Raw genomic sequence first — 23449 nt, forward strand, 5'->3', positions numbered from 1 at the left:
GCCGAGTTTACAGTGAGGGAGGAGCACACATATTACACTTTTTCTCGGAATAGTTATTTTGTAGCCGACCAGAGAGCATTGAAAAACATGATAAACTTTTCTTTCTTCGAAAATGTACAGATCCGGCCAGTGCTCATCTACGATTAGTGGGATAAAATTGGAAAATTGGTGTTGGGCTACATAGGTTATAAACTTCCGGATTCTTTCTTAGTGGTTCAATTTGTTGCGAAATCACGCGTATCGCAAGAATAAAGCGTCAAAATGGTTATGCCAATGGAAAATAGTTCAATATTAAATTGATTATGACCTTATTTGGTTTAAAAATTGAATTTTGGACGTAAACAAATATTTTCAATGACATTCTTCTCTAGCGACGTCTATAGACTTATAAGATAGTGGAATTTTCTCAGAACCAACGATCTGCGGATTGGCCCTTTTGAATTGTTTCGCGAGAAGTTCTCCACAAAATGTAGTTAACAAAAACGAGCCAGTACTGTACTCATTTGAAAAGAAAATGCCTTGGTAAATTTAAATGTCAGCTCATACACATGGGCGTTATCGCACGTTATTATCGTATCGAGTCCCGCATCACGCACGATACCGTTACTTTAATTCCAATAAGAATCTGCTCACTCGCTCGCAATCGCAGACGTCATCTGATTTGGTAAACATTGGAAGTCTTGTCCAATCTCGCATTCAGTCGTAATCAGTCTATCTCTCTGCTCACAGCCGAAAGCTTCGACGACGAATATCGCTACTAAACTGACCAAAGGCAAACTTATAGTGCGTAGTGGAATGCGACAACTCATAGCTAACGCAGATAGTTTTGTCGTGTGGAATTAGCATTAGGGATCGGGCCATTGTATAGTGTCAGTGAAACTAGTAACACGCAGAAACAGTGTCCATTCTCAGCATGTCTCTTCTGGCTCGCTTCCGAGGGTTCCCCACTGCCCTGCTGCAGCATGCCAAGGTCAGCTACTCGAGTGCTGCCACGGCGGCCAAACTTCAGGAACTGGCCCTGGAGGAGAACTGCATCCTGGTAAACGAGAAGGACCAATCGCTGGGAAACGCCTCCAAGCGGGATTGCCACCGGGTGGACGAAAACGGGAACATCCGGCTGCATCGAGCCTTCAGTGTGTTTCTGTTCAATTCCAAGGGCGAAATGCTGCTGCAGCGAAGATCTACCCACAAGGTGAGCCAGTTTTGGGGTTGTGGAATGCACGATGGACTTTGCGAATAAAGGAGATAAGCTTCGCGCCTTGTAGAAAGTGAGATGCTTTGGGGGAGTGTCTGCAGTTGATACGCGCGGTTACATCAAATTGAGTACCGTAACAGGGGGGAAATTGACCAATATTTTACCACTTTTTGCCAAATTTGTCACATAAAATTAACTTCTGTGATATCTACAAAACAGCTAGCATGCTTGGAAGGAATTACAATTTAATACCGACCTGATCAAATCCGCTCCATCAGTGATCAATTTGACACCGGCTTACGGTACAAAGCGAACAATTTATGCTGACGTAGTGTTTGCTTTCTCTTGCAAATTTTGTAAGATAACATCAGTCGTATCGTAAACTGGATTGAATAGAGATGGAAATTATCTCACATTTGTTATGAATGAGGGACAGACAAACGGACGTACCAACTAACAAAAATTAAATCGATGAGGCATGCCATCTATCATTTCTAATTACAGTCGGCTCTCCAAGTCTCGATGAATTTTTCGGTCTCTTCAAATTTCCATACATCGTGCTCTCCGGAAGTCGATATTTCCATAACTCAATGTCTCTTTCCGAGCTGCAAGGCTGGTAGCAGATGTATTTTCATAGACATGGTCTCTTCTTCAATGTAAGTCTCTGAAAAGTCTCTTATTGTAAAGGAAGGTCTTTTAAGTCACTTATTTAAATAAAATGGTCCCTAATGCCAATTTTTCCTCTTTCTCCTTGCAGTGGATCCAGGTGCAAAATTTTGGAGGCTCCAGAGAAACCTTCAGAGACTTTACGCTATTAGTCTATAGGAATTACTTTTTAGATTGCTCGAGGAAAAGCTTCAAGAATTATTTTAGTTTCTTCGAAGATTTCTTCTGGAATACTATCAGGAACTCTGGGTTTATTCTACTAGTGGCGTGAGGTGACAATTGTCGGTGTCGTATAGCGAGGTGACAATTCTCGACTCGAGTGAAGTTACTGTCCATTTGATTTACACGACGAGTCACTTCACTCGAGTTGAGAATTGTCATCTAGCTATACGAATCCGAAAATTGTCACCTCACGCCACTCGTAGAATAAACCCACTCGTCCAGACATTCCTTGAGACTTTTGCTACGAACTGTTTTAAGAATTCGTTCAGAAATTTCACCTGGAATTCAAGCGAATTTATCCAGAATTTGGAAATTCAATGCAACTCCAGTAAATTGCAGATCTTCCAACGATTTCTACAGTTCTTACAAGAAAATCCTCAAAAGTTTATTTTAGAGATTTTGAAGAAATTCGTAAGGCATATCGTCGGTAGCTCATGCATATCTAACGTCTCATTATCTTAGGTCTCATACAATTACAATGACTTCCGGGCAGCCTTAAAGGATTGTTTTTCCACAAAACCCTGCCAAAATTCCTCAAGTAGTTTAGATGCCGAATTTTCAAGTTCTTCTTCTAGTGATTTTCATAGGAATAGGAATCCATGAATCCATCAATGGTCTAGATTATTTCTAGAAATCTTTTGAGAGGCTTTCCACAAATTTCTCAATAAATTAGAGCAAGGATTCCTCATTAGTTTCCTTCGGATTTTTTTCTAGGAATTTCTCCAATATTTCGTCTACGTTTTACAGTTTTTCCAAGCATTTCTCTGGCAAATTTCCACATAAAATCTCAATTGTATTTTTTACAGCAATTTCATCAGAGATTTCCATAGGATTTTCTTTTTAAATGCTAACAAAATTTTATATGGTAAATGCTCCAGTAATTACTAAAAATAATCCTTGATAATTCCCTGAAGATATCCTTACCAATATACTTAGATAAATTCTTAAATACTTCCTTGGAAAATTTCTCAAAAATCGTAAATGGAGTAAATCCCGAAGAAACTCCTATTCTGAACGACAATTTCGGAGGAACTCTTAAAAATGAGTGGAGGGCATCGCTGGAGAATTAAGAGATTCAAATGACGGAGATGTGCTTAACGGCAATTTTGGTGGCACTTCATGAACTACTGGAACACTCATAATGTAAAAGGAAATCACTGGAACAATTAATGGCAATCAGTGAGTAATTTCTGCAGTTAAACATAAAAAATAAAGCATATTCAAAGAAATTCATGGAGGATTTCGATAAGAAAATCATTAAAAAATAAATGAATTCCTGAAGAAATCTTCGGAGAAACACCTGAAGGAAGCTTTGAGCAAATACCTAAATAAGTTTCTGATGAAATTCCTGTAAAAAAACACTAGAGGAAATTCATACAGCAATACTTTAACATTACAAAAATAATACTTGTCACAATTAAAAATATAACAATAAAACAAATATCCATAGAGAAATGTCTGCCCGGATTGTCTAAAAATAAAACCATATAAAAACTCTTATCTTCTAATTCCTGTTTTATTCCGGTTTGGTCGCTCTAGAAATTTCTCTTCAGGGATTCATCCAGTAATTCCAGCGGTTTTCGAGGGACTCTTAGAGGAGTTACTCCAGAATTTGCTCCAGTAAATTTTTGAGTACAACAACACTATCCCCTCTACATTACTCTAAAACACTTTACCACGGAACATTCCAAGATTTCCTTCATAGATATGTAACTGATTCTTCAATCGATTTTACCACGAGATCTTCCAAAGATGCCCAGTTATGCTTTCAAGAAAATCCACAAAGATTCATTTCTGAGTTTCTAATGAATTTCTTTTATGGATTTTTCCAGAAAACCATACTGCAATTCCTCCAGGAGATGCTACGCCGTTATTTTTCCAGACAATTTGTATGGATTACTTCAAAAATTCTTCCACAGTTACTTCCTAAAATTGTACAAAAAGTCCTTCCCTTAGTGTTTCTTCAACATTTCATCATGGAATTACTACTGACGTTCTTTAGAACTTTTCTTGAGTTATTAGCTAAACAAAATTCTCATGAAATCTTCAAAAGCTCTGCACCAGCAAATATTTCAACTGTTTTTTTTCGATCATTTCTTCATCAAATTCTTTACAGATTACGTCCTTTGTTTTTTAGAAATTCTTTCAGAATATCCAGCAGGATCGTTTCCAGGGACTTGATTTAGAGATTTAGATTTTTTTAGAGTTTTTTTTTTTCAGAGAATATCTCGATAATTCTAAAAATCGATGTTTCCTTGAATATCGAGTTACAAAGAGTTGCCTGTATCAAAGAGTCACTTGAAGGCAACTAATTCAGTAGGTCTTGTTGCACAAATCTTTGTTTCACGAACTTGACGATGATAGTGTGAATTGTATTCAGAAAAAAATTGCTACGTATGTTTGTCTGTGAATCAGCCTGCTACTTACATCTCATCGTCGAATCAGCTCCAAGAATAGCATGGCAACAATAGCAGCTTACATAGCAGAAAACGCTACCTATTATACACCGTCAGAAGGCATAAATTATTCAAATTAACTCAAAACAAAATTTAAGTTCGAAGGCCACATAGAGATATTTTAGCTCGCGAAGAGACTGTATGTACTGATGAGACTGTTTATTTTAGATAACGTTTCCTGATTGTTATACCAATGCATGCTGTAGTCACCCGCTGCATGATATCGAAGGTGAACGGGAAGAACTGAATGCCCTGGGAATCCGGAGGGCTGCCCAGCGGAGGCTCAACTACGAGCTGGGAATCCCGTTGAGTCAGGTGAGTCAATATTTTTCTTACTAAATAAATTATGTAAATCGACGATTTTTCTGGCAAATATCTAGAATAAAACTATCAACCCCATATACAGTGATACCTCCATGAGTCGATGTTCCATGACTCGATATCGACTCATGGAACCATACTAGAAACAAAATTTCATGGTTACTATGATGGTCCCTTGAAACAGGTTTCCAAAGGATTGCTGTTCTATGACTCGATATTTCCATGAGTCGATGGTCCCTTCAATATCGACTCATGCAGGTTTCACTGTAACTCAATATTCATTATCTCGATATCGAATTACAGTCTGAACCTGGCTTATTTCTTAGCATCGCAGTAACTAAATGTGTGTTATATAACTCTTTTTTTTATCTTTATTAACGAGATTTTTAGCCCTGGGCTAGTTCATCTCGGGACCAACGGCTTTACTTCCCTTCCGAAGGAAGTCGTCACTAAAATTTTTAGTGACTATCTTGGGGATGGGATTCGATCCCAGGACCTCGGCGTGAGAGGCGTGTGTTCTAACCACTACATCAGGTCCGTCCCCTAATATAACTCTATTTTTCTCTGACTCAATGGTCTTTTCAACATTGAGCTATGGATATTTGACTGTACCTGCAAATATGGCTAACTTTGGTGGTCTCTTTATATTGAGTTTCTAGCCGCTTAGTGCTTAGTAGGTTCGAATTTCACAAAGCAACATTAGACTAATAACTATCATTATTATAAAATTAGAATAATATATTTACAAAAAAGGGCAGGGTGGTCACCGAACCGGGAAAAGCTGGAAAAAGACGGGAATTTGAATCCACCGGGAAAAGACGGAAAAAACCGGGAATTTGAAAAGATCACCGGGTAAATTGTTTTGAATGAACATCTTCAGGCTGTAATCTACAAACCAGCCTCCAAAATAAGTTATAGAAAGTAGTTATGTTTAATAACATTACCACGAGACATCAGCAATTTTGAACAAGTATCTTTCAAACATCAATGATTTAATTTCTACTATGCTACACTATATTTCTTAAAAATGTTCCACTATTTTCTTAGCTATGTTCCGAAATATTTTTTTTAATTTTTGTTCTCGAACTACCAGGGCTAATTTTTTTTTCTCTAACTTGTTTTACTCGACGTTTTGAATCAAAGTTTAATTACTTATTACAGATTGGCTTAGCACTCTTCTGTAATTGCTGAGTACCACAACTAATCTTGAAAACAAGTCTTTATTTATGAAAGCTTTTATATGTCACTAGTTATCTAATCGACGAAGTTTTGAATAATGACTCATTTACGATCTTAATAACGATCAAGCTATTACAGCTCATATAAAATTTGTAAAATATCCATATAAAAAGCATTACGAGAGGGTGGGTGAATGTCAAAAATGATAATTTTTGGTGTTATTAAAATTCTGTGGTGTTATTAAACTTGTGAGCACTTACTTAGCTTCTAAGTGTGTGGCCTTGTTTCATTCATACCTTGAACTTATTTGCTTTATGGAATAAAATTCAAAGTATTAATAATTCAAATAATTTCAATTACGGCAAAGAACTACTTGGGCATCTTGATGATTTACTTAGGCACCTAGGGCTTTTGTCGGCCAAATTATCTGAAATTCAGCATTAAGATGCACTTAAGATGATTAAAAACCAAAGTCTGAACTCGAAATTTCAAGAGCACGAGTCTAGAGAAGCAAACAGAGCTCTGAGCTAAAAATTTTGATCGTTTTATCATGACCAGAATGCAACCAATCCATAAAATTTTCAACGCGAACGGTTGTCAGGTTCTCTAGATCTTACAACTTGAACTTGAAAATTCGAAGGTTGGCTTAAAGGGCATATTGTTGGTAAATATGGTTCAGATAACATTCAAATTAAACCCCTGTCGTGTCAAGAGTAGGATCTGTTTTATTAGCACAATCAACCATATCTTTCCCATGATATTTAAGAGAATATACGATTCGTATATTTTTTTTTTTCGTTTTTGATAATTATTTTGTGTAGGGGGATTTTATGCAAACTTGTTACTTATTTCTAATGAAAATGAATGCTTCTTCTTTGCACAAAATAAGTATTGGAAATACTAATACGAATTTTGGCATAATTTTTGGCGATGTATTTTAGTACCAAAATTCAATACCGGACACTACTTTCAAGTGTCTCGTCTCGATGTTATTACAGGGACTCAAACTTTATGCAAACAGAACCTGTTCAACAATTTCATAACGCTGAGGGGGTGGGTGGGTATCCACAAAATGTAAGAACTCACACAAAATTTTTAAAACATTCATACAAAAAGTGTTACGCGGGGGTGGGTGGGTGTCAAAAATGGACATTTTCGGCGTTATGTCACCTGAGAATAGTGGACCTTTGTGTTTGTCACAGTTACTAAAATGCTTGTAAAAAATATATTGGAACCATCTTAGTAAATTCTGAAAAAATAGTTAGCTAATTTAAATCTCCTATAAGAAATGTCAGACTTATCAATAAAAATAATTATAAACTTTCTAATGGCAGCAATGATTTGAAATCACTTTACCTAAAAATCATTACCTATAAAACTCTAGAAACGTCAACAATTCGAAGTTAAGGTGAAACAGCTTAGAATACAAATTAAATATTGTATTGGAACTTCGAAGGTATAAATCTTTCGAAATAAGCTACAAATATTAGTATTTTTTTCAAGCGCTTTGTGAACTAGCATAGAGTTTAAAATGAAAAATGGATCGGTAATCTACTATTTCTTCAGTTAAATGCTTTTTAAGCGGTGACTTAGGTAGATTTTGAGATGATTCGCATTAAAACAGCAGAATTTTGCTGAATTATCAGTAATAATTTTGCACAATTCGGGACTTAATTATGTAAAAAATTGACACATATCATTTTAAAATTTCCACAGAAGCAAAATCATGAATACTCGACACGCAGAACAGCTAAATCAATAAGGACAAAAACGATTGACCATGTAGGACAAATTAGACTAGACTGACAAAATTTAAAACTAATTACTACGTAAGTAATTACTAATTACTAAGCTCTTTTGAATGTTAAAATTCAACACACTTTCCATGTAATCACGACGCTCACCCACAAGAGAGCAGAGGCAGAGCAAAAAGCTACGCTGGTTAACAGTGAGGTTCTAACAAAATTCATACGAACGCAATAACAATCGTACACAAATAGAATGCAGCAGCAGAGCCGTAAAACGACAGCAAAATTACAACGTATATTAGCCCAAACTTCGACAGGTTATGACCCCACCCCCACACTCAACCAACAAGCAGTTAAAAATGCAACCTCACTACACATACCAACTGAGATGCAAACGTCACTTAGGGTGAAGATGAATCGAAGCCAAACCTCAAATTTTCAAGAGCACAAATCTGGAGAACCGAACATCCGTTTCAGCTGAAAACTTAATCGATTGGTCACCACCAGCGAGTGACCAATCGATTAAGTTTTCAGCTCAAACGGATGTTCGGTTCTCCAGATCCGTGCTCTTGAAAATTTGAGGTTTGGCTTCGATTTATCTTCACCTTAGCTTAGGTCCAAAGTTCGCATTACCCATCCAGGAGCAACATCCAAATCCATACTATCATCTCATTGCCGATGTAGAATCTATTCTAAAACTCTCTCCGGATGAATCAGTCCAAAATCGGAACAGATGTCAAGTAGTAAGACACATTCAAAATCATCTCACGAGGAACAAATCAGATCGGTTTCAAGCACCGGTTAAAAAATTCTGCAATGAAGCAGTTCGAATCTTCAGAAGATTTCTTGCCGCACACGACAATGTAGTCGTACTTGAGTCAGATGAAGGTAGGAAAATGGTCACCATGTACCGTGAGGAGTATGATAAAAAGATGACCGAACTACAGGGTAACTCCACCTACAAAATAGTACCAAAAGACCCAACATCAAAGGTACAAACAGCCAATAATAGAATTGTTTCCCGTCTTCTGGACCTGAAACTTATCTATAGACAAATGGCAAAAAGTTCAAAATCAAGTACATCAGTGTGTCCACAAATATACGGCCAACCGAAAGCTCATAAACCGGATATACCATTGCGCCCAGTAGTACCAAACATCAACGCCCCCACCTACCAACTTTCGAAATACATGGCATCGATTCTTCAACAGTCTGCACAAAACCAGTTCAACATCGTTGACAGTTTTGAATTTGCGGAATTCATAACCACGATAAAACTTCCACCAGGATATGTATTAGTCTCCTTCGATGTCGCATCCTTGTTTACGAGCATACCAAAGGATCTGGTACTAAGAGACATCATCATGAACTGGTACAACCTTAAAAAAGTTCACCAACATCAACCTGGACCTTTTATTGGAAATTATAGAATTTTGCGTCGATAATTCATACTTCTGTTTTCGAGGCAAGTTCTATATACAAACTTTTGGAACGGCCATGGGGTGTCCGCTTTCTCCAATTTTAGCTGACTTGGTCATGGACACACTACCATACACCGTCTCCAGACTCGTGCTCTTTGCTATACCAATCCTCAAAAAGTTTGTTGATGACCTGCTGCTTGCACTTCCAGCAGATCAAATCCAAACAACACTAGATGTCTTCAATAGCTACAATCCACACCTACAGTTTACAATAGAAACAGAAAACCACATACAGTTACCATTCCTCGAGCATGTCGAGGGAACCACGATCAAACACTCAGCACAAGTTGGTACAGCAAACCCATTTCCTCAGGATGATTGATGAATTTTCATTCATTTCATCCGACGGCTATGAAAATGAACGTAGCATGCAATTTCATTAACCGGGTCACAACATTATCGACAATCGACAACGTAGAGCATCAAAAGCAGGTCATCTTTCAACATTTACGCCGAAACAACTATCCATCAACTCTTAACAAAAGAATGACATGGCGCATCCAACCACCGTGCCTGCAAAATACCAGAACAAATCAAAATTCTCAAGCAATTATTACACCACCCCCACAACTTCCGAACATCATGCAACCGCCCAACCAACAGCAAAACTCCATCGAAACCCAAATGCAACCAGAATCTTCAAATCCGTCAATGAATGATGCCACCAACTCCAACATCAACCGACGACAGGACAACATACAATTATCTCCGATGTTGTACAGATCCGTACCGTTCATACCACAACTATCCACAACCATAGCCCATGGCCTAAAAAAACGATTACCACCAGTTACAGTTAGCTTATCGTACAATCAAACCCACAAAAAGCTTACCAAGACCAGTTAAAGACCCAATATCAAAAACACAACACTCTAGAGTAATAAACAGCATCCCTTGCAAAGATTGTGACAAAACATATATTGGCATGACCAGAAACCAACTCAAATATTAGATATTTTCATATGAATTGTTAAAAGATTTTGTTGCACGGGTCTTCAAAGAGTTCAACTAGGAATAACCATAAACATACTACTTAATACCATACAATAATAGTACAACATAAGGACAGTTATTAAAGAATGTCATTCCTGGCGGACATCTTGACTTCGTCCTCGTATGAGTAAATTTTTGATCACAAAACTTTCTTTCAAATATTAGACGTTTTTGCAAAAATGTTAAACGTACGTGTGAGTTTGGTAAGTATGAAGGGGCATATTTTGCAAACCTCCATTTGAGGGGCCCAAAATCTTCCTCCGCACCGGGCCACCAAAACTCTAGCTGCGTCACTGGTCCAAAACCTTTTCAGGGTGGCCATCAAATTTCGATTTTGAAATTCCCGCTTTTCCCGGTATATTTTACATAATTTTCCCGGTTTTTAATCCATTCTTTCCAACGACTTTAATTAACTTTTTCTATATCTGAAATATTTTCTATGAAAAGCAACGCAACATTTTTTTTAAATCGGTTTAATTTTTCGCCAATTCACTCGGTTCATGGCCGCTTCTCTCCATCCTCGACTGTGACCCACGCTCTCCAGGTCCTGGTGCACCTGGTCAATCCACCTAGCTCGCTGCGCCCCACGCCTTCTTGTTCCGACCGGATTCGTATCGAACACCATCTTTACAGGGTTGTTGTCCGGCATTCTTGCAACATGCCCTGTCCAGCATATCCTTCCAGCTTTAGCTACCTTCACGATACTGGGTTCGACGTAGAGTTGAGCGAGCTCGTGGTTCATCCTTCGCCGCCACACGCCGTTCTCCAGTACGCCGCCGAAGGTCGTCCTTAGCACTCGGCGTTCGAAAACCCCAAGAGCTTGCAAGTCCTCCTCGAGCATAGTCCACGCCTCATGCCCATAAAAGACTACCGGTCTTATGAGCGTTTTGTACATCGTATATTTGGTGCGGGGGTGAATCTTTCTTGACCGCAGTTTCTTCTGGAGCCCATAGTAGGCACGACTTACGCTGATGATGCGCCTTCGTATTTCCCGACTAACATTGTTGTCAGCCGTCAACAAGGATCCGAGGTAGACGAACTCGTCCACCACCTCGAAGGTATCTCCGTCTATCGTAACACTGCTTCCTAGGCGGGTCCTGTCGTGCTCAGTTCCGCCAACCAGCATGTACTTTGTTTTCGACGCATTCACCATTAGCCCGACTCTTGTTGCTTCGCGTTTTAGGCGGGTGAACAAATCTGCCACCGTTTCAAATTTTCTTCCAATAATATCAATGTCGTCCGCGAAGCAAACAAATTGTCCGGATCTCGTGAAAATCGTGCCTCGGCTGTTAAGTCCGGCTCTCCGCATAACACCTTCAAGCGCAATATTGAACAACAGGCACGAAAGTCCATCGCCCTGTCGTAGTCCCCGCCGAGACTCGAACGAACTGGAGTGCTCGCCCGAGATCTTCACGCAGTTTTGCACACCGTCCATCGTTGCTTTGATCAATCTTGTGAACTTCCCGGGAAAGCTGGTCTCGTCCATGATTTTCCATAGCTCTACGCGGTCGATAATATCGTATGCCGCCTTGAAATCGATGAACAAATGGTGCGTAGGGACCTGGTACTCACGGCATTTCTGGAGGATTTGCCGCACGGAATAGATCTGGTCCGCTGTCGAGCGGCCGTCGATGAAACCTGCTTGATAACTTCCCTCGAACTCGTTTGCTATAGGTGATAGACGACGGAAGAGAATCTGGGATAGCACTTTGTATGCGGCGTTTAGGATGGTGATTGCACGATAATTTTCACTCTCCAGTTTGTCGCCCTTTTTGTAGATAGGGCATATAACACCTTGCTTCCACTCCTCCGGTAGTTGTTCCGTTTCTCAGATTCTGACTATCAGCCGATGCAGACATGCGGACAACCTGTCCGGGCCCATCTTGATGAGTTCGGCTCCGATACCATCCTTGCCAGCGGCCTTGTTGTTCTTGAGCTGTTGAATGGCATCCTTAACTTCCCTCATCGTGGGAGCTGGTTGGTTTCCGCTGTCCGCTGTGCTGACGTAGCCATCGCTTTCGTTGTCCTGATCTTCTGAGCCTGTGTTCTCTGCGCCATTCAGGTGTTCATCGTAGAGCTGCTTCGATCACCTCGCGTGCGTCCGTCAAGATGCTCCCATTCTTATCCCGGCACATCTCAGCTCGCGGCACGAAGCCTTTGCGGGATGTGTTGAGCTTCTGATAGAACTTCCGCATTTCTTGAGAACGGTACAGCAACTCCATCTCTTGGCATTCCACCTCTTCCAGGCGGCCCTTTTTGTCCCGGAATAGGCGGGTTTGCTGTTTCCGCTTCAGTCTATATCGTTCCACGTTTTGCCGCGTACCATGCTGCAGCATTGGTTCGATATTGTACCGGGGCGGGCGTCGGTACCGTACATCATTGATGACGGATAGTTTAGGGCGCAGTTTCACCATCACCAGGTAGTGGTCGGAGTCAATGTTAGCGCCACGATAGGTTCTGACGTCGGTTATGTTGGAGAAGTGCCGTCCATCGATCAAAACGTGGTCGATTTGCGATTCTGTCTGCTGAGGTGATCTCCAGGTGTACCGATACGGGAGGCTGTGCTGGAAATAGGTGCTACGGATGGCCATATTCTTGGAGGCGTCAGTCTGAACTCCTCCTCCCCCTGCTCCCTCCTGTTCCCAGCTCGCGTGTGTTGCCGCAGCTCTGGTAGATGGTATGATTACCTCTAAACGTTCGCACCAATGCTCCTGTCCAGCACACCTCCTGCAGCTCAACGATGTCGAAACCGCGGGTCTTCAGTACATCGGAGAGTATGCGAGTACTTCCAATGAAGTTGAGAGATTTGCAGTTCCACGTACCGAGTTTCCAATTTCTAGTCCTTTTTCGTCGCTGTGGTCTTTGCCGATTGTTCCGGTCCGTATTCTCTCGTTGGCTTGCGTCCGTTTTACGGTTGGCTTGCAGGGCCTGACACCAACCCCCTAGATTTCCGGAGGACCATTCCCCCTAAATGTTCGGAGGGCCATAGTGCGCAGTTTAGCTTAGAGTCCTTCTCTGGCACTCGGACGACGATCAGCCGCCCCTGACATGGGGAACAGACGCTGTTGTGAGCCGCTCCTAAAATGGAGTACAGACGCTCCAGGTTTGCAAAAGCAAATCCCCCCTTCCCTGTCAGCATACGACCAAAGTTCCTACCGGGGGTTGGTTACCCGATCTTCCCCAAGGTTACTCGTACCCCGGTCAGTACCACGAGGAGGTAGGGATAGGAGTTGCTGGGCAAGAGGCAAAGGACCGCACAAAGGGGTCTTTTTTATTCCTGCAGGTACGCGAGGTACCAATGGTACGCCATGCCCAGCCATTTACCGCGCCAGTTCTAATCTATATAGAATCTTATTCTGAAAACTATGGCTTTAGTATAGTATTGAATCGATTTGTCTCGCGTTCATCGAGAATCCATGGAACTCTGGAGCTATCTATCATGGGCAGTGATGGAAAGTGGCGAACATTTCTGCTGAACTGGAACAAAAATAAAACCAAACGCTCCCGAGCGTCGGAGCGCTGGTTTACTCGCATCTGTCGTGCTCCCGAGTAACCGAAGCTAAAAGTGATTCGCGAACGTGTTCGGAGCTGTTCAGAGTCATATTGTGCGCGGCCAATCGCGTTGATTTCTCATAAGAGTGGCCAAATTAGGAGTGCCCTGGCCGAATTAGGTGTATGGGAGTTAAAATTGTAAGAAAAATTGATTGTTTTTCTTATGTTTTGAATCAATTTGGACGAGTAACTGAATGTAGCTCTATCATGTGAATCATGATCTACTGAACACAAAATGTTTCATGCTGATGGGCTATGTAAAACGGTGTATAATCTCCTATGGCTACAATTGACGTATGGCCAAACTCGGAGCTTCTACCCTATAACATAAAGAAGAATATGATCATTTATAGGTACGTCACACAAAAAGTAACAAATTTATTTTTCATCTATTTTTGGCAAAACTTGTCTGACTTTTGTATTCAATATTACTTTCATTACCACAGGTACGCCCGGAAAACTTCCATTTCCTCACGCGTATCCACTACGCTGACAAGGGCGATGGCGTGTGGGGTGAGCACGAGATCGACTACATTCTGTTCCTTCAGAAGGACGTGGATCTGAAGCCGAACGAGAGTGAAGTCAGCGAAATACGCTACATCCGACGAGATCAACTGGACAACCAGATTTCCGGCTTGGATGCTCCTCTGACGCCGTGGTTCCAACTGATTCTCACCCATCGGTTAAAGTTGTGGTGGGATAATCTACATCGGTTGAAAAAATACCAGAATCTCAACGAAATCGAACGATTTTGAGTGGGGCTCCAGAGGACTGCTTTACATACAAAACAACAACGGGGCAATAATATATGGCTAATATTAGACACAAGTTCTGTACCATGGGCATCATAATCTAGTTGCAACTATTTCATAATATATACAAGTTAACGGTCTTTTCAGCTTCCTCTTTACGACTGATTAAATCGTAATCGAATAAATGTATTTTCCACCCGACATTTGAGTACTTTTCCATTTAGATGACTAACCCAAGTAGCTGAACTTTGCTTCACAGTTCGAAAGGAACGAACCTATAGCGCCGCCAACATTAGTAAAGAATGCTGTATAACCAACAGTTAGATCATTTCAACGTATCGAATCGAAGGATTATGCGCTCGACACATGTCTGGAATGAAGGCCTCGGTAAGTGCGGGGCCTTGTTTGGTAAATTTCTGAGTTTTCTTCGGGTTTTCCTCAACCCGCCAACTTCCTACTTATATATCACTCAAACAAAGGTTCACACAACAATTCCAAACAGCCCCTCGAGCCGTTCGAACGATTTCACCTGGGAAGTGAAAATTGCTCCCATACCTTCCTACGCACATAGCTCTACCATACATATTATGCATTCGGGGTCTGTTTGAAGCTTGGGCCCCCCTTATCAAAGTTGCGCCGCGCGTCGCTGTTACGGTGGTTACATCGCGAGCGAAATGTCCAAATGTCTAAGTCGTGTTCCACCCTCTCCCCGATCGGCAATCGTCATCAGCGCCAGCGCATTCGTACCATCTATGCATGGGGGGTAGAGGCGCAAAGAAAAGCGAAAATCTCTTCGTTATTCATAACAGGCAACTACTCGACGGTACGGTGGATCCAAAGCGCTAAACACCAACATCGCACCGGTGATAGTCGAAGTAAGTACCGTGGAATGGGGTGAATGTATGCATAGAATAATGAAGTTGATCTAGGCTCTTTTTACAAAAATATTACACATCAGAGCTTTCATAACAACTTGATTTGTTTTAAAAACCACTCCTAGATAAATTAACTCATTACGCGTGGTAAATATGGATAAATTATGAGTACAAGTATGAAAAAAGAATCTACGTGCTTAGCTGGGATTCGGACCCAGGACTCTGGTATGATAGACGAGTGTTTTATCATCTAAGCTACCGAGCCACTTGATGACTCAATAACTCAAAAAATTACAAGTTTCGAATTCAAATCCCACAGATCAAGCAGACCCTTATCATAACCCATTCCCATCCATCTCATGTATACTACACACGTCTAGCATACAAGGGTTCGAATCTCAGAGTAGCACGTGGATTTTTTCATAATTTGGCTCATAATGTATCCATCTTTATACAACGCGTAATGCCGTAATGCCGTAGCCGAACAGCTCAATACATGTGTCAGTAAATACCCCTATGTCAGAATACACGTTTAAGAATTACAAAATATACATAAATCTCATCCTCACCAACATGTGGACTCATTTTATTTTTCGAACAAATTATTCAAATGATTACCATTTCTATCCAAACAACCTTCAGTTGACGGTACGTACTGACAATGTTGTCGATCACCGCGCACTGACTGGCAAGTGTTGTGTTGTTGACCGTAAGTGAGTCAGTATAACGACACGGTTCAGGTTATACCGACCGATACTGATGACTGACCAACCTCGATATCGGCATCGGGGCATTTCAGTCACCACCCTGCTGCCTACAATTGGAACACGCTCATACACGTAGTTTGTAGCTAGCACCTGTAAGTGGCGGCAAGCCGGTGAATATCCCACAGATAGTGTGCCTGATCATTCATCGCTCGCTAGCAATCCAAAAACAACATGCAAACAACAATTAAAGACGCTTACAAAAATGGTCACACGCAACCTCCAAACATTTTTTTTGTATTATAGAGTCACGTGGTTCTGTAGGACGCATGCAATACGTGGTTGATTGATCAGTTTACTTAAGTTTTGTGAATCAATAATAGACGTGTAATTATTTTTTTCCAGATATTGATCTTATTTATTTTCAAGGATTCCTCCAAAAATCTGCGAGATTTTTCTAATCACTTATCCATGATCCACTCCAAGAATTCCATCGAGGATTGCTTTAAGAGGAAAATAATCATCATCGTTTTACAAATTTTCAAAACCAGTTTTTTTTTGCTCAAAATCAAACCAAAGTTTATGAAAATCCATCATTGCATTGCACTTACTATCTGTAATGGAATGATTAGAGTTTAATGGCGATTTATTTAAATTTAAACGATTTATTTAAATTTGGTGTTTAGTTTTCGATTATTGCTGATGATTGATTGATGGATTCTAGATCCTTAAATGTATCTCCTACCTAATCCATCTTGAAATTATTCTGATGATACATTCAAGGACTCATCTTGCGATTTCATCGAAATCTCTATTATTGCCCAAGGGTTTCATTGAAAATTTCTCAAAAAGGCTGTAATTCATATGAAATCCTCTAGAAATTTCCTCAGGCAATTTTCTTGGAACTTTTCCAGGAGTTTTCCAGAGAATACCAAAAATCAATCATCGATCAACTGATGGAACGTACACTTCGCAGTTGCTACTCGGTGATCAATAAGGATAATAATTTTGTACAGAGAACCAACTTTCAATCATCTTCAATGTACAATCACATTAAACTTAATATTTCTAGATTGATAACGGCACCGGCCCCGTCCTTATGTCCATCGGGGGAGAGGAAGAAATGTTATTTAGATTTGAACCCAGGAACTTCTGCTTCGGAAGCAAAAGCGATAGCCATTAGACTACCAATCCCATCACGCGACCGGATTTTATTTTCCAGAGAATTCGTTCGGAGATCTCTCCAGCAATGCCACCAAAGATGTTTCTTTGACATGCAAATCCCTTCAAGGATTATTACAAAATTTTTAATGGATTTCTCTAGTGTTTTCTAGCCGGCCACATAGTTTAAATAATTCGTTCTGTAACTTAAGTTCTTATGTTTCGAAGAGTTCTACTATACAAAAGTTTTTGTAGAAACTTCTCTTAGCCCTCCTTCAGAATTGAACGCATATGATATGTACAAAATGCGAGATTTTCTGTTGTTCAAAATACAACGCGACACACAAGTGTTAAGAAACAAGTCATCGTCCCTTGTAGAATTTCTAGATATTTTTAACCCGTATAGGCCTGAGTGAAAGCAAAAATACTGAAAACCTCACCGCTAAGTGAATTCTTAACGGATTCAAATGATTTTTTGTCAGTTCACTGGCCCACATATCTAGTTTCTGGAAGTGGCCAGAGGAACTCAGAAATATTCCTGTGGCCGGAGTTATTCCGGTAGGTCACTGGGTCAAGTCGGGTAAAAATGGGCTATTTTTTGGGACATGCCAAATAACCTTTATTTATTTGCAATGACAATCATCTAAAAAAAAAAGACAATTCACACCGTCTTCAGCCAAAGGCTGTACAGACTGAACAATCACGAACATTAGGCAACGGACAACACGAAACACCCAGTAGCCCTGTGATGAATTTTTCGTTTGACGAAAAGTTTCCACCTACTGGAGCGGGAATCGAACCCACGCTTCGTGACACAATACGCCTAGACGACTGACGCCGCTAACCGCAAGGCCACGAAGCCCACGAATTAATTTGCATAAATCAATAAGATCTGATATTCAAAATTATAAATCAAGAGTTTTGCATCGTTTAAAATATACCTGATGTGGCCATTCGGACGTAATGCCCGAAGGAACCAGCTGTAGATTTGTTGGATACTAAACTGTTTCAACTTTCGAAAAGTAGAAATTAAATATAACTGTGCACTAAAATGCGTTCCCATAAGCTTGGCACAGATGTTCAGATACAAATTGGCCACTTAATCATAAGTTTGAGGCGTCCCGGGACCCGAAAATGGTCATTTGTAGGACTAATCTAATGTAAAACTCATAGTTTTCCAATTCAATCGTTTCTCAAAAGGTTTACACTAATGCAATTTTCTTAAAATTCCGTCATGTAGTGGCCATATTATAGCCGATTCCGGAAATTATCTGTAACATGAAATTTGCCTACCTTCACGGGCACAAACGCGCAGTATCCTTCTTACCCGACCTGACCCAGTGATCCACCGGAATAACTCCGGCTACAAGAATAGTTCCGAGTTCCTCTGTCCACTTCTAGAAACTAGATATGTGTGCCAGTATACTGACAAAAAATCATTTGAATCCATCAAGAATTCGCTGAGCGGTGAGGGTTTTAGAATTTTTGCTTTCACTCAGGCCTATACGGGTTAAGAGTATTTTCAACAGTTTTCCTTAGTGATTTCTCAAGAATTATTCAAGGAATATTTTATTATTTTTCTCTAGGGATTACTCACGTATCTTCCAGAGATAACTCTAACCGTTCTTCCAGTTTTTTAATATCTTGATATTTCACTACGAGTTCCTATTAGTCTAAGGTGTGCTCGTAGGTTTTGTCTCGAACTTCTTAAGCTATATTCACAATAACGCTTAGATAAGCCATTTCTTCAGATGCTTAGGAGAATTTTCCCAAAAATTTGTGTGAGAGTTCCTTCTTATTCTTCAAAGATTTTCCAACAATTTCATAACTTTTCCAGAGTTTAAAAAATACCTATCGATAATTTTCTACTGAGCAATCCTCGCTGAAACCAGGCCAGGTGAGCAATGGTTGTTACCCTATGAAATAAACGATTTTCTAAATCATGTTCTACGATTTTGACGTATATGGCCAGTTCAATCAATGCAAACATTATTTTTTGTACAACAAAGACACATGTTTTCATTCGTTTGTGTATTATACGAGTTGAGAGAAGAATTACAGTATTATTTTGAGTGAAAAAAGATTATTTTAAGTAGCAGAATGAATTTTTCACCTTCATAGCACTCAACATGTCGAATTTAGAGGCTACCAAGTAAAACAAGGTTACGTATACTCTTCTTCTTATTACTCTTCATTTTCCTGACATTACGTCCCTACCGGAACCGAGCCTGGGACTCAGCTTTATAGTTAAAAATACAGGTTTTAAAAAGGAATTTTCTTTTATAATGCAATTTATTGATAACAGAATAATTCTTCGACATATCTTTGAATTCAGGAAAAATAAAGAAATAAATACAATTAATGAAAACCGTTCAAAAACATTGATTGGAATAAACAAACTTTTTTTACCATATGCATTGTTATTTATAGAATGATGTTTATAGATTGCGTGATGGGACATTAGTAAGTCTTGTGATAGTACCTGTAGTTTTAACGTAAAACATTGCCAAAAGTGCATTGATTTAGAATGGAAATCTTAAGTTTTTGAGCAAAAAAAATCATGATTTTCTGAGCCAAAAAGTATCGTTTTCACTACCGCCCCACATACATGTGAAAAATAGCGCAATTGAAAGATGATAAGCAGGCTTTGTTCTAATGTGGACTTAATTCCAAAACTCAGGTTGAGGTTGAGGTTGGAAAATCTGGCGGCCATCTTGGATTTCGACGCCATCTTAGTTTTTAGCAATTGAATGTTTTTTTACCATCTCAGCATTCGTCATGTTGAATTATGAGGCCTCCGTTTAAAAAATAATCAGATTCTCAGCTGTTCAACTGATAGTGCATTTCTATCAATGGTTTTAGACCAAATACATGAAAGAAATAATGCTATTTTTCAACTCGAAGATATGCAGAAGAATCATTCAGGTATCAGGTATCAGAAGGCCGGCTCCAAAGGCACGTTCCCCACCAGTTGGGAGATTTGTGCCATCACCATATTTGAGCCTATTTCATCGTCTACCCGATGGGAGAGGAAAGGGAAGGGAAAGATGGAAGGAAATAGGAGTGGGTTCCCTTGAAGAGGGAAGATCGCATAAGCGAAATGAGAGCATGTAGCTCCATACCACAATGGGTTCGAACAGCGCCTGTCAACGCTCTGACCAAGAGACTGCAATTCTGCTTTGACAGATTTGTTAAATACTTCGCCACCCTTGGAGATGGCTCAGTAATGTACAATTTTGTTTGACGACATGACTCCAAACTATTCCAATATTGCTTGTGCTGAGTTGCCGCCCAATAATTTATCTGAAGCTTCACCCAGCACTTCGAAATTGGAATAGCCGGCTCAGGGCCAATGAAGTCATGCGATGCTCCATCGCGAGCTAGCTCATCAGCCAATTCATTTCCAACGATGGAAGAATGGCCAGGTACCCATACAAGGTTTACAGAGTTGACTGAATTCAGTTCCTCAATTTGAGTTCGGCATGCGATAACAAGCTTCGACCTTGAGTTGGCCGAAGCGAGAGCTTTTATAGCAGCTTGACTATCTGAACAGAAGTATATGACTTTACCCATTACGCGCTGTTGAAGTGCTGATTGCACTCCACACATAAGGGCAAATATTTCCGCCTGAAAAACGGTGCAGTTTCTACCATGTGAGTAAAACTGATTCAGCCTTAGCTCACGAGAATATACTCCTGCACCAGCTCTACCTTCATGAAGGGAGCCATCAGTGTAACATACTATATTGTTTGATATACTTCTTTCCAAATAGCCAGACGTCCACTCTTCCCGTGAAGGGAATTGTGTGATAAATGTCCTGTAAGGAAAGTGACAAGCAATTGTGAGATCACTTGGAGCAAGGACAATTTTGTCCCAATTCACCAAAAGTGGAAACAACGAAGTGTGTGTAGATCTACGATTCACTGGATTTTTCTCCAGTAGATCCAGTACCCATAAACGGTAAGAGCAAGAAAGTGCTTCTTGTTTAAGATATATGTGTAGTGGCGCAACGTCGAAAAGGGCCTCGAGCGCCGCTGTGGGAGTTGTAGAGAACGCACCAGACATCGCCATCAAGCACATCCTTTGGAGATGGCCCAATTTTGATTGGATTGTTCTCACTTCGCCCTTTTGCCACCACACAAGACATCCATATGCCAATATTGGTCGAACAACTGTTGTGTAAATCCATTTGATATATTTGGGTTTGAGGCCCCAAGTTTTACCAAAGGTTCGCCGGCATTGACCGAGGGCCATCTTGGATTTCGACGCCATCTTAGTTTTTAGCAATTGAATGTTTTTTTTACCATCTCAGCGTTCGTCATGTTGAATTATGAGGCCTCCGTTTAAAAAATAATCAGATTCTCAGCTGTTCAACTGATAGTGCATTCTATCAATGGTTTTAGACCAAATAAATGAAAGAAATAATGCTATTTTTCAACTCGAAGATATGCAGAAGAATCATTCAGGTAGCAAATAAGCGTTAAAAATCCTATTTCATCATTTGTTTTTAAAGTTAGTTAATCTGAGGGGCTGGTTCTGTTCCAGTAGGGACGTAACGTCAGGAAAAATAAGAACAAGAAGAAGAGTAATTGTAACGGTAGCATTAAAATTTAACATGTTGAGAGCTATTAAGGTGAAAACTCATTCTACTACTTAAAACCAAGATGGCGTCAAAATCCAAGATGGCCGCCAGCTTTTTTCACTCAAAATAATACTCCTATTCTTCATCTGACTCGAGTAATACACCAACGATTAAAAACTTGTTCTTTTGTTGTACAAAAAATTATGTTTGCATTGATTGAACTCGCCATATACGTCAAAATCGTAAAACATGATTTAGAAAATCGTTTATTTCATAGGGTAACAACCATTGCTCACCTGTTTTTTGTAGCCTATCTTACACAATTTTTCCTCAGCTTTCTGATGGTGATCCCAGAATTCAAAACGAGCGGTGCGCTAATGGTGAAAAAACGATTTTTCTAACAAAATTCAAGATGGCGGTTAAATTAAAAATGGCCGCCAATTTTTTTCAAGTTCAAATGAAAGCTAAATCTTTTCTCTATACGATGCCATTAAGTTTGCTATGTGTTCTAAGCGAAATATGAGACATATAACGTGAATAAATACTTAAGATTTATCAAAAAAAATGGCTTTTTCGCAAACTGTTTAGCTAGCTGGCGTACGAGGGGTCCACCAATTTGAGAAAACCGAAAGGACCACCCTTAAGTTTTATCGAAAACTAGCGATCAGTGACATAAAATTGGAATTCTAACGATGGGTGCCGATGGCGGCCTGGTTTCAGCGAGAATTGCTCACTAGAATTATTCCAAGATCTCATCTCTACATTGATTTTTTGAGTATGAGCATGAGCATGAGCTGCTACTCCGTGATTGATTAGAACAATCGAAGTTGCACAGATATTTCATTAATGGGGCTTGGGATTAGCTTACCATTCTCATTGTGCCTAAACCGAGAGATCAACATTTAAAAGTCAATAACGGCGCCGGCCACGTCCTTACGGTCATTGGGGAAGGGAAGGAATGTTAGTTAGACAACCGTTGTTACTAGAGACCGAGTACACTTCTGCATCTCCACAGTTGTCTTGGAAAGGATATTGGGTTAGTGGGATAAGGTATGGATCTGGGAGTCATCAATATTTGGTGATGCGATCCATGATATAATCACGCCTAACCGGAGACGCGAAATAATTCGATAACCGTATTGTACGCCGAACAAATGTTCATCGCTCGCCCACGCAAGAGCGAGCGACGCGATCAATAGATCAAACACTACTAAGCGATCGCGGCACTTTTTCACCACGACGCGAACGCCGCTCGACACGTTTGATTCTGCCCTCGTCGATCGCCCCCGCAGGAGCAAGAGTCAAGGTCGAAGGATCAAACACTATTCGCATTGCTGTAATGATTTTTTATAAGAAAAACTCTAATTTATTATGACGATATTCCTGATGTGAATAAGGACAAAAACTCCTAAGGAAAGCTGTTCTTCAAAGTTAAACATTATTTTAAGCATAATATAAATGCTCATTTTGAAGAAGAAACGGTATGTTAGTATCCTTTACTATTCTACTGAAGGTAGAGCTATAAAACCACCATTACTATTTCACCCATCTCTGACACTAGG

At 40.1% G+C, this 23449-nt stretch overlaps 1 protein-coding gene across 1 annotated transcript; it reads left to right on the forward strand.

The window, feature by feature from the left end:
* The first annotated feature begins 668 nt into the window (after positions 1-668).
* Positions 669-14766, forward strand: LOC5567538 (isopentenyl-diphosphate Delta-isomerase 1). Its single transcript, XM_001657483.2, has 3 exons — positions 669-1192; positions 4708-4854; positions 14260-14766. The coding sequence occupies exons 1-3, from the start codon at positions 914-916 to the stop codon at positions 14566-14568; spliced, it is 735 nt and encodes a 244-aa protein (XP_001657533.1). The 5' UTR covers positions 669-913; the 3' UTR covers positions 14569-14766.
* Positions 14767-23449: the final 8683 nt, after the last annotated feature.

Source organism: Aedes aegypti, chromosome 3, assembly GCF_002204515.2.
Source record: "Aedes aegypti strain LVP_AGWG chromosome 3, AaegL5.0 Primary Assembly, whole genome shotgun sequence".
Classification (NCBI taxonomy): Eukaryota; Metazoa; Arthropoda; class Insecta; order Diptera; family Culicidae; genus Aedes; species Aedes aegypti.

Bases quoted from the DNA above. Each gene is read 5' to 3' on its own strand.
- LOC5567538 (XM_001657483.2), top strand. From the start codon at position 914: ATGTCTCTTCTGGCTCGCTTCCGAGGGTTCCCCACTGCCCTGCTGCAG. The intron at 1,193-4,707 runs GTGAGCCAGTTT...TGTTTATTTTAG, and splicing joins AGCGAAGATCTACCCACAAG to ATAACGTTTCCTGATTGTTA. The intron at 4,855-14,259 runs GTGAGTCAATAT...TCATTACCACAG, and splicing joins TGGGAATCCCGTTGAGTCAG to GTACGCCCGGAAAACTTCCA.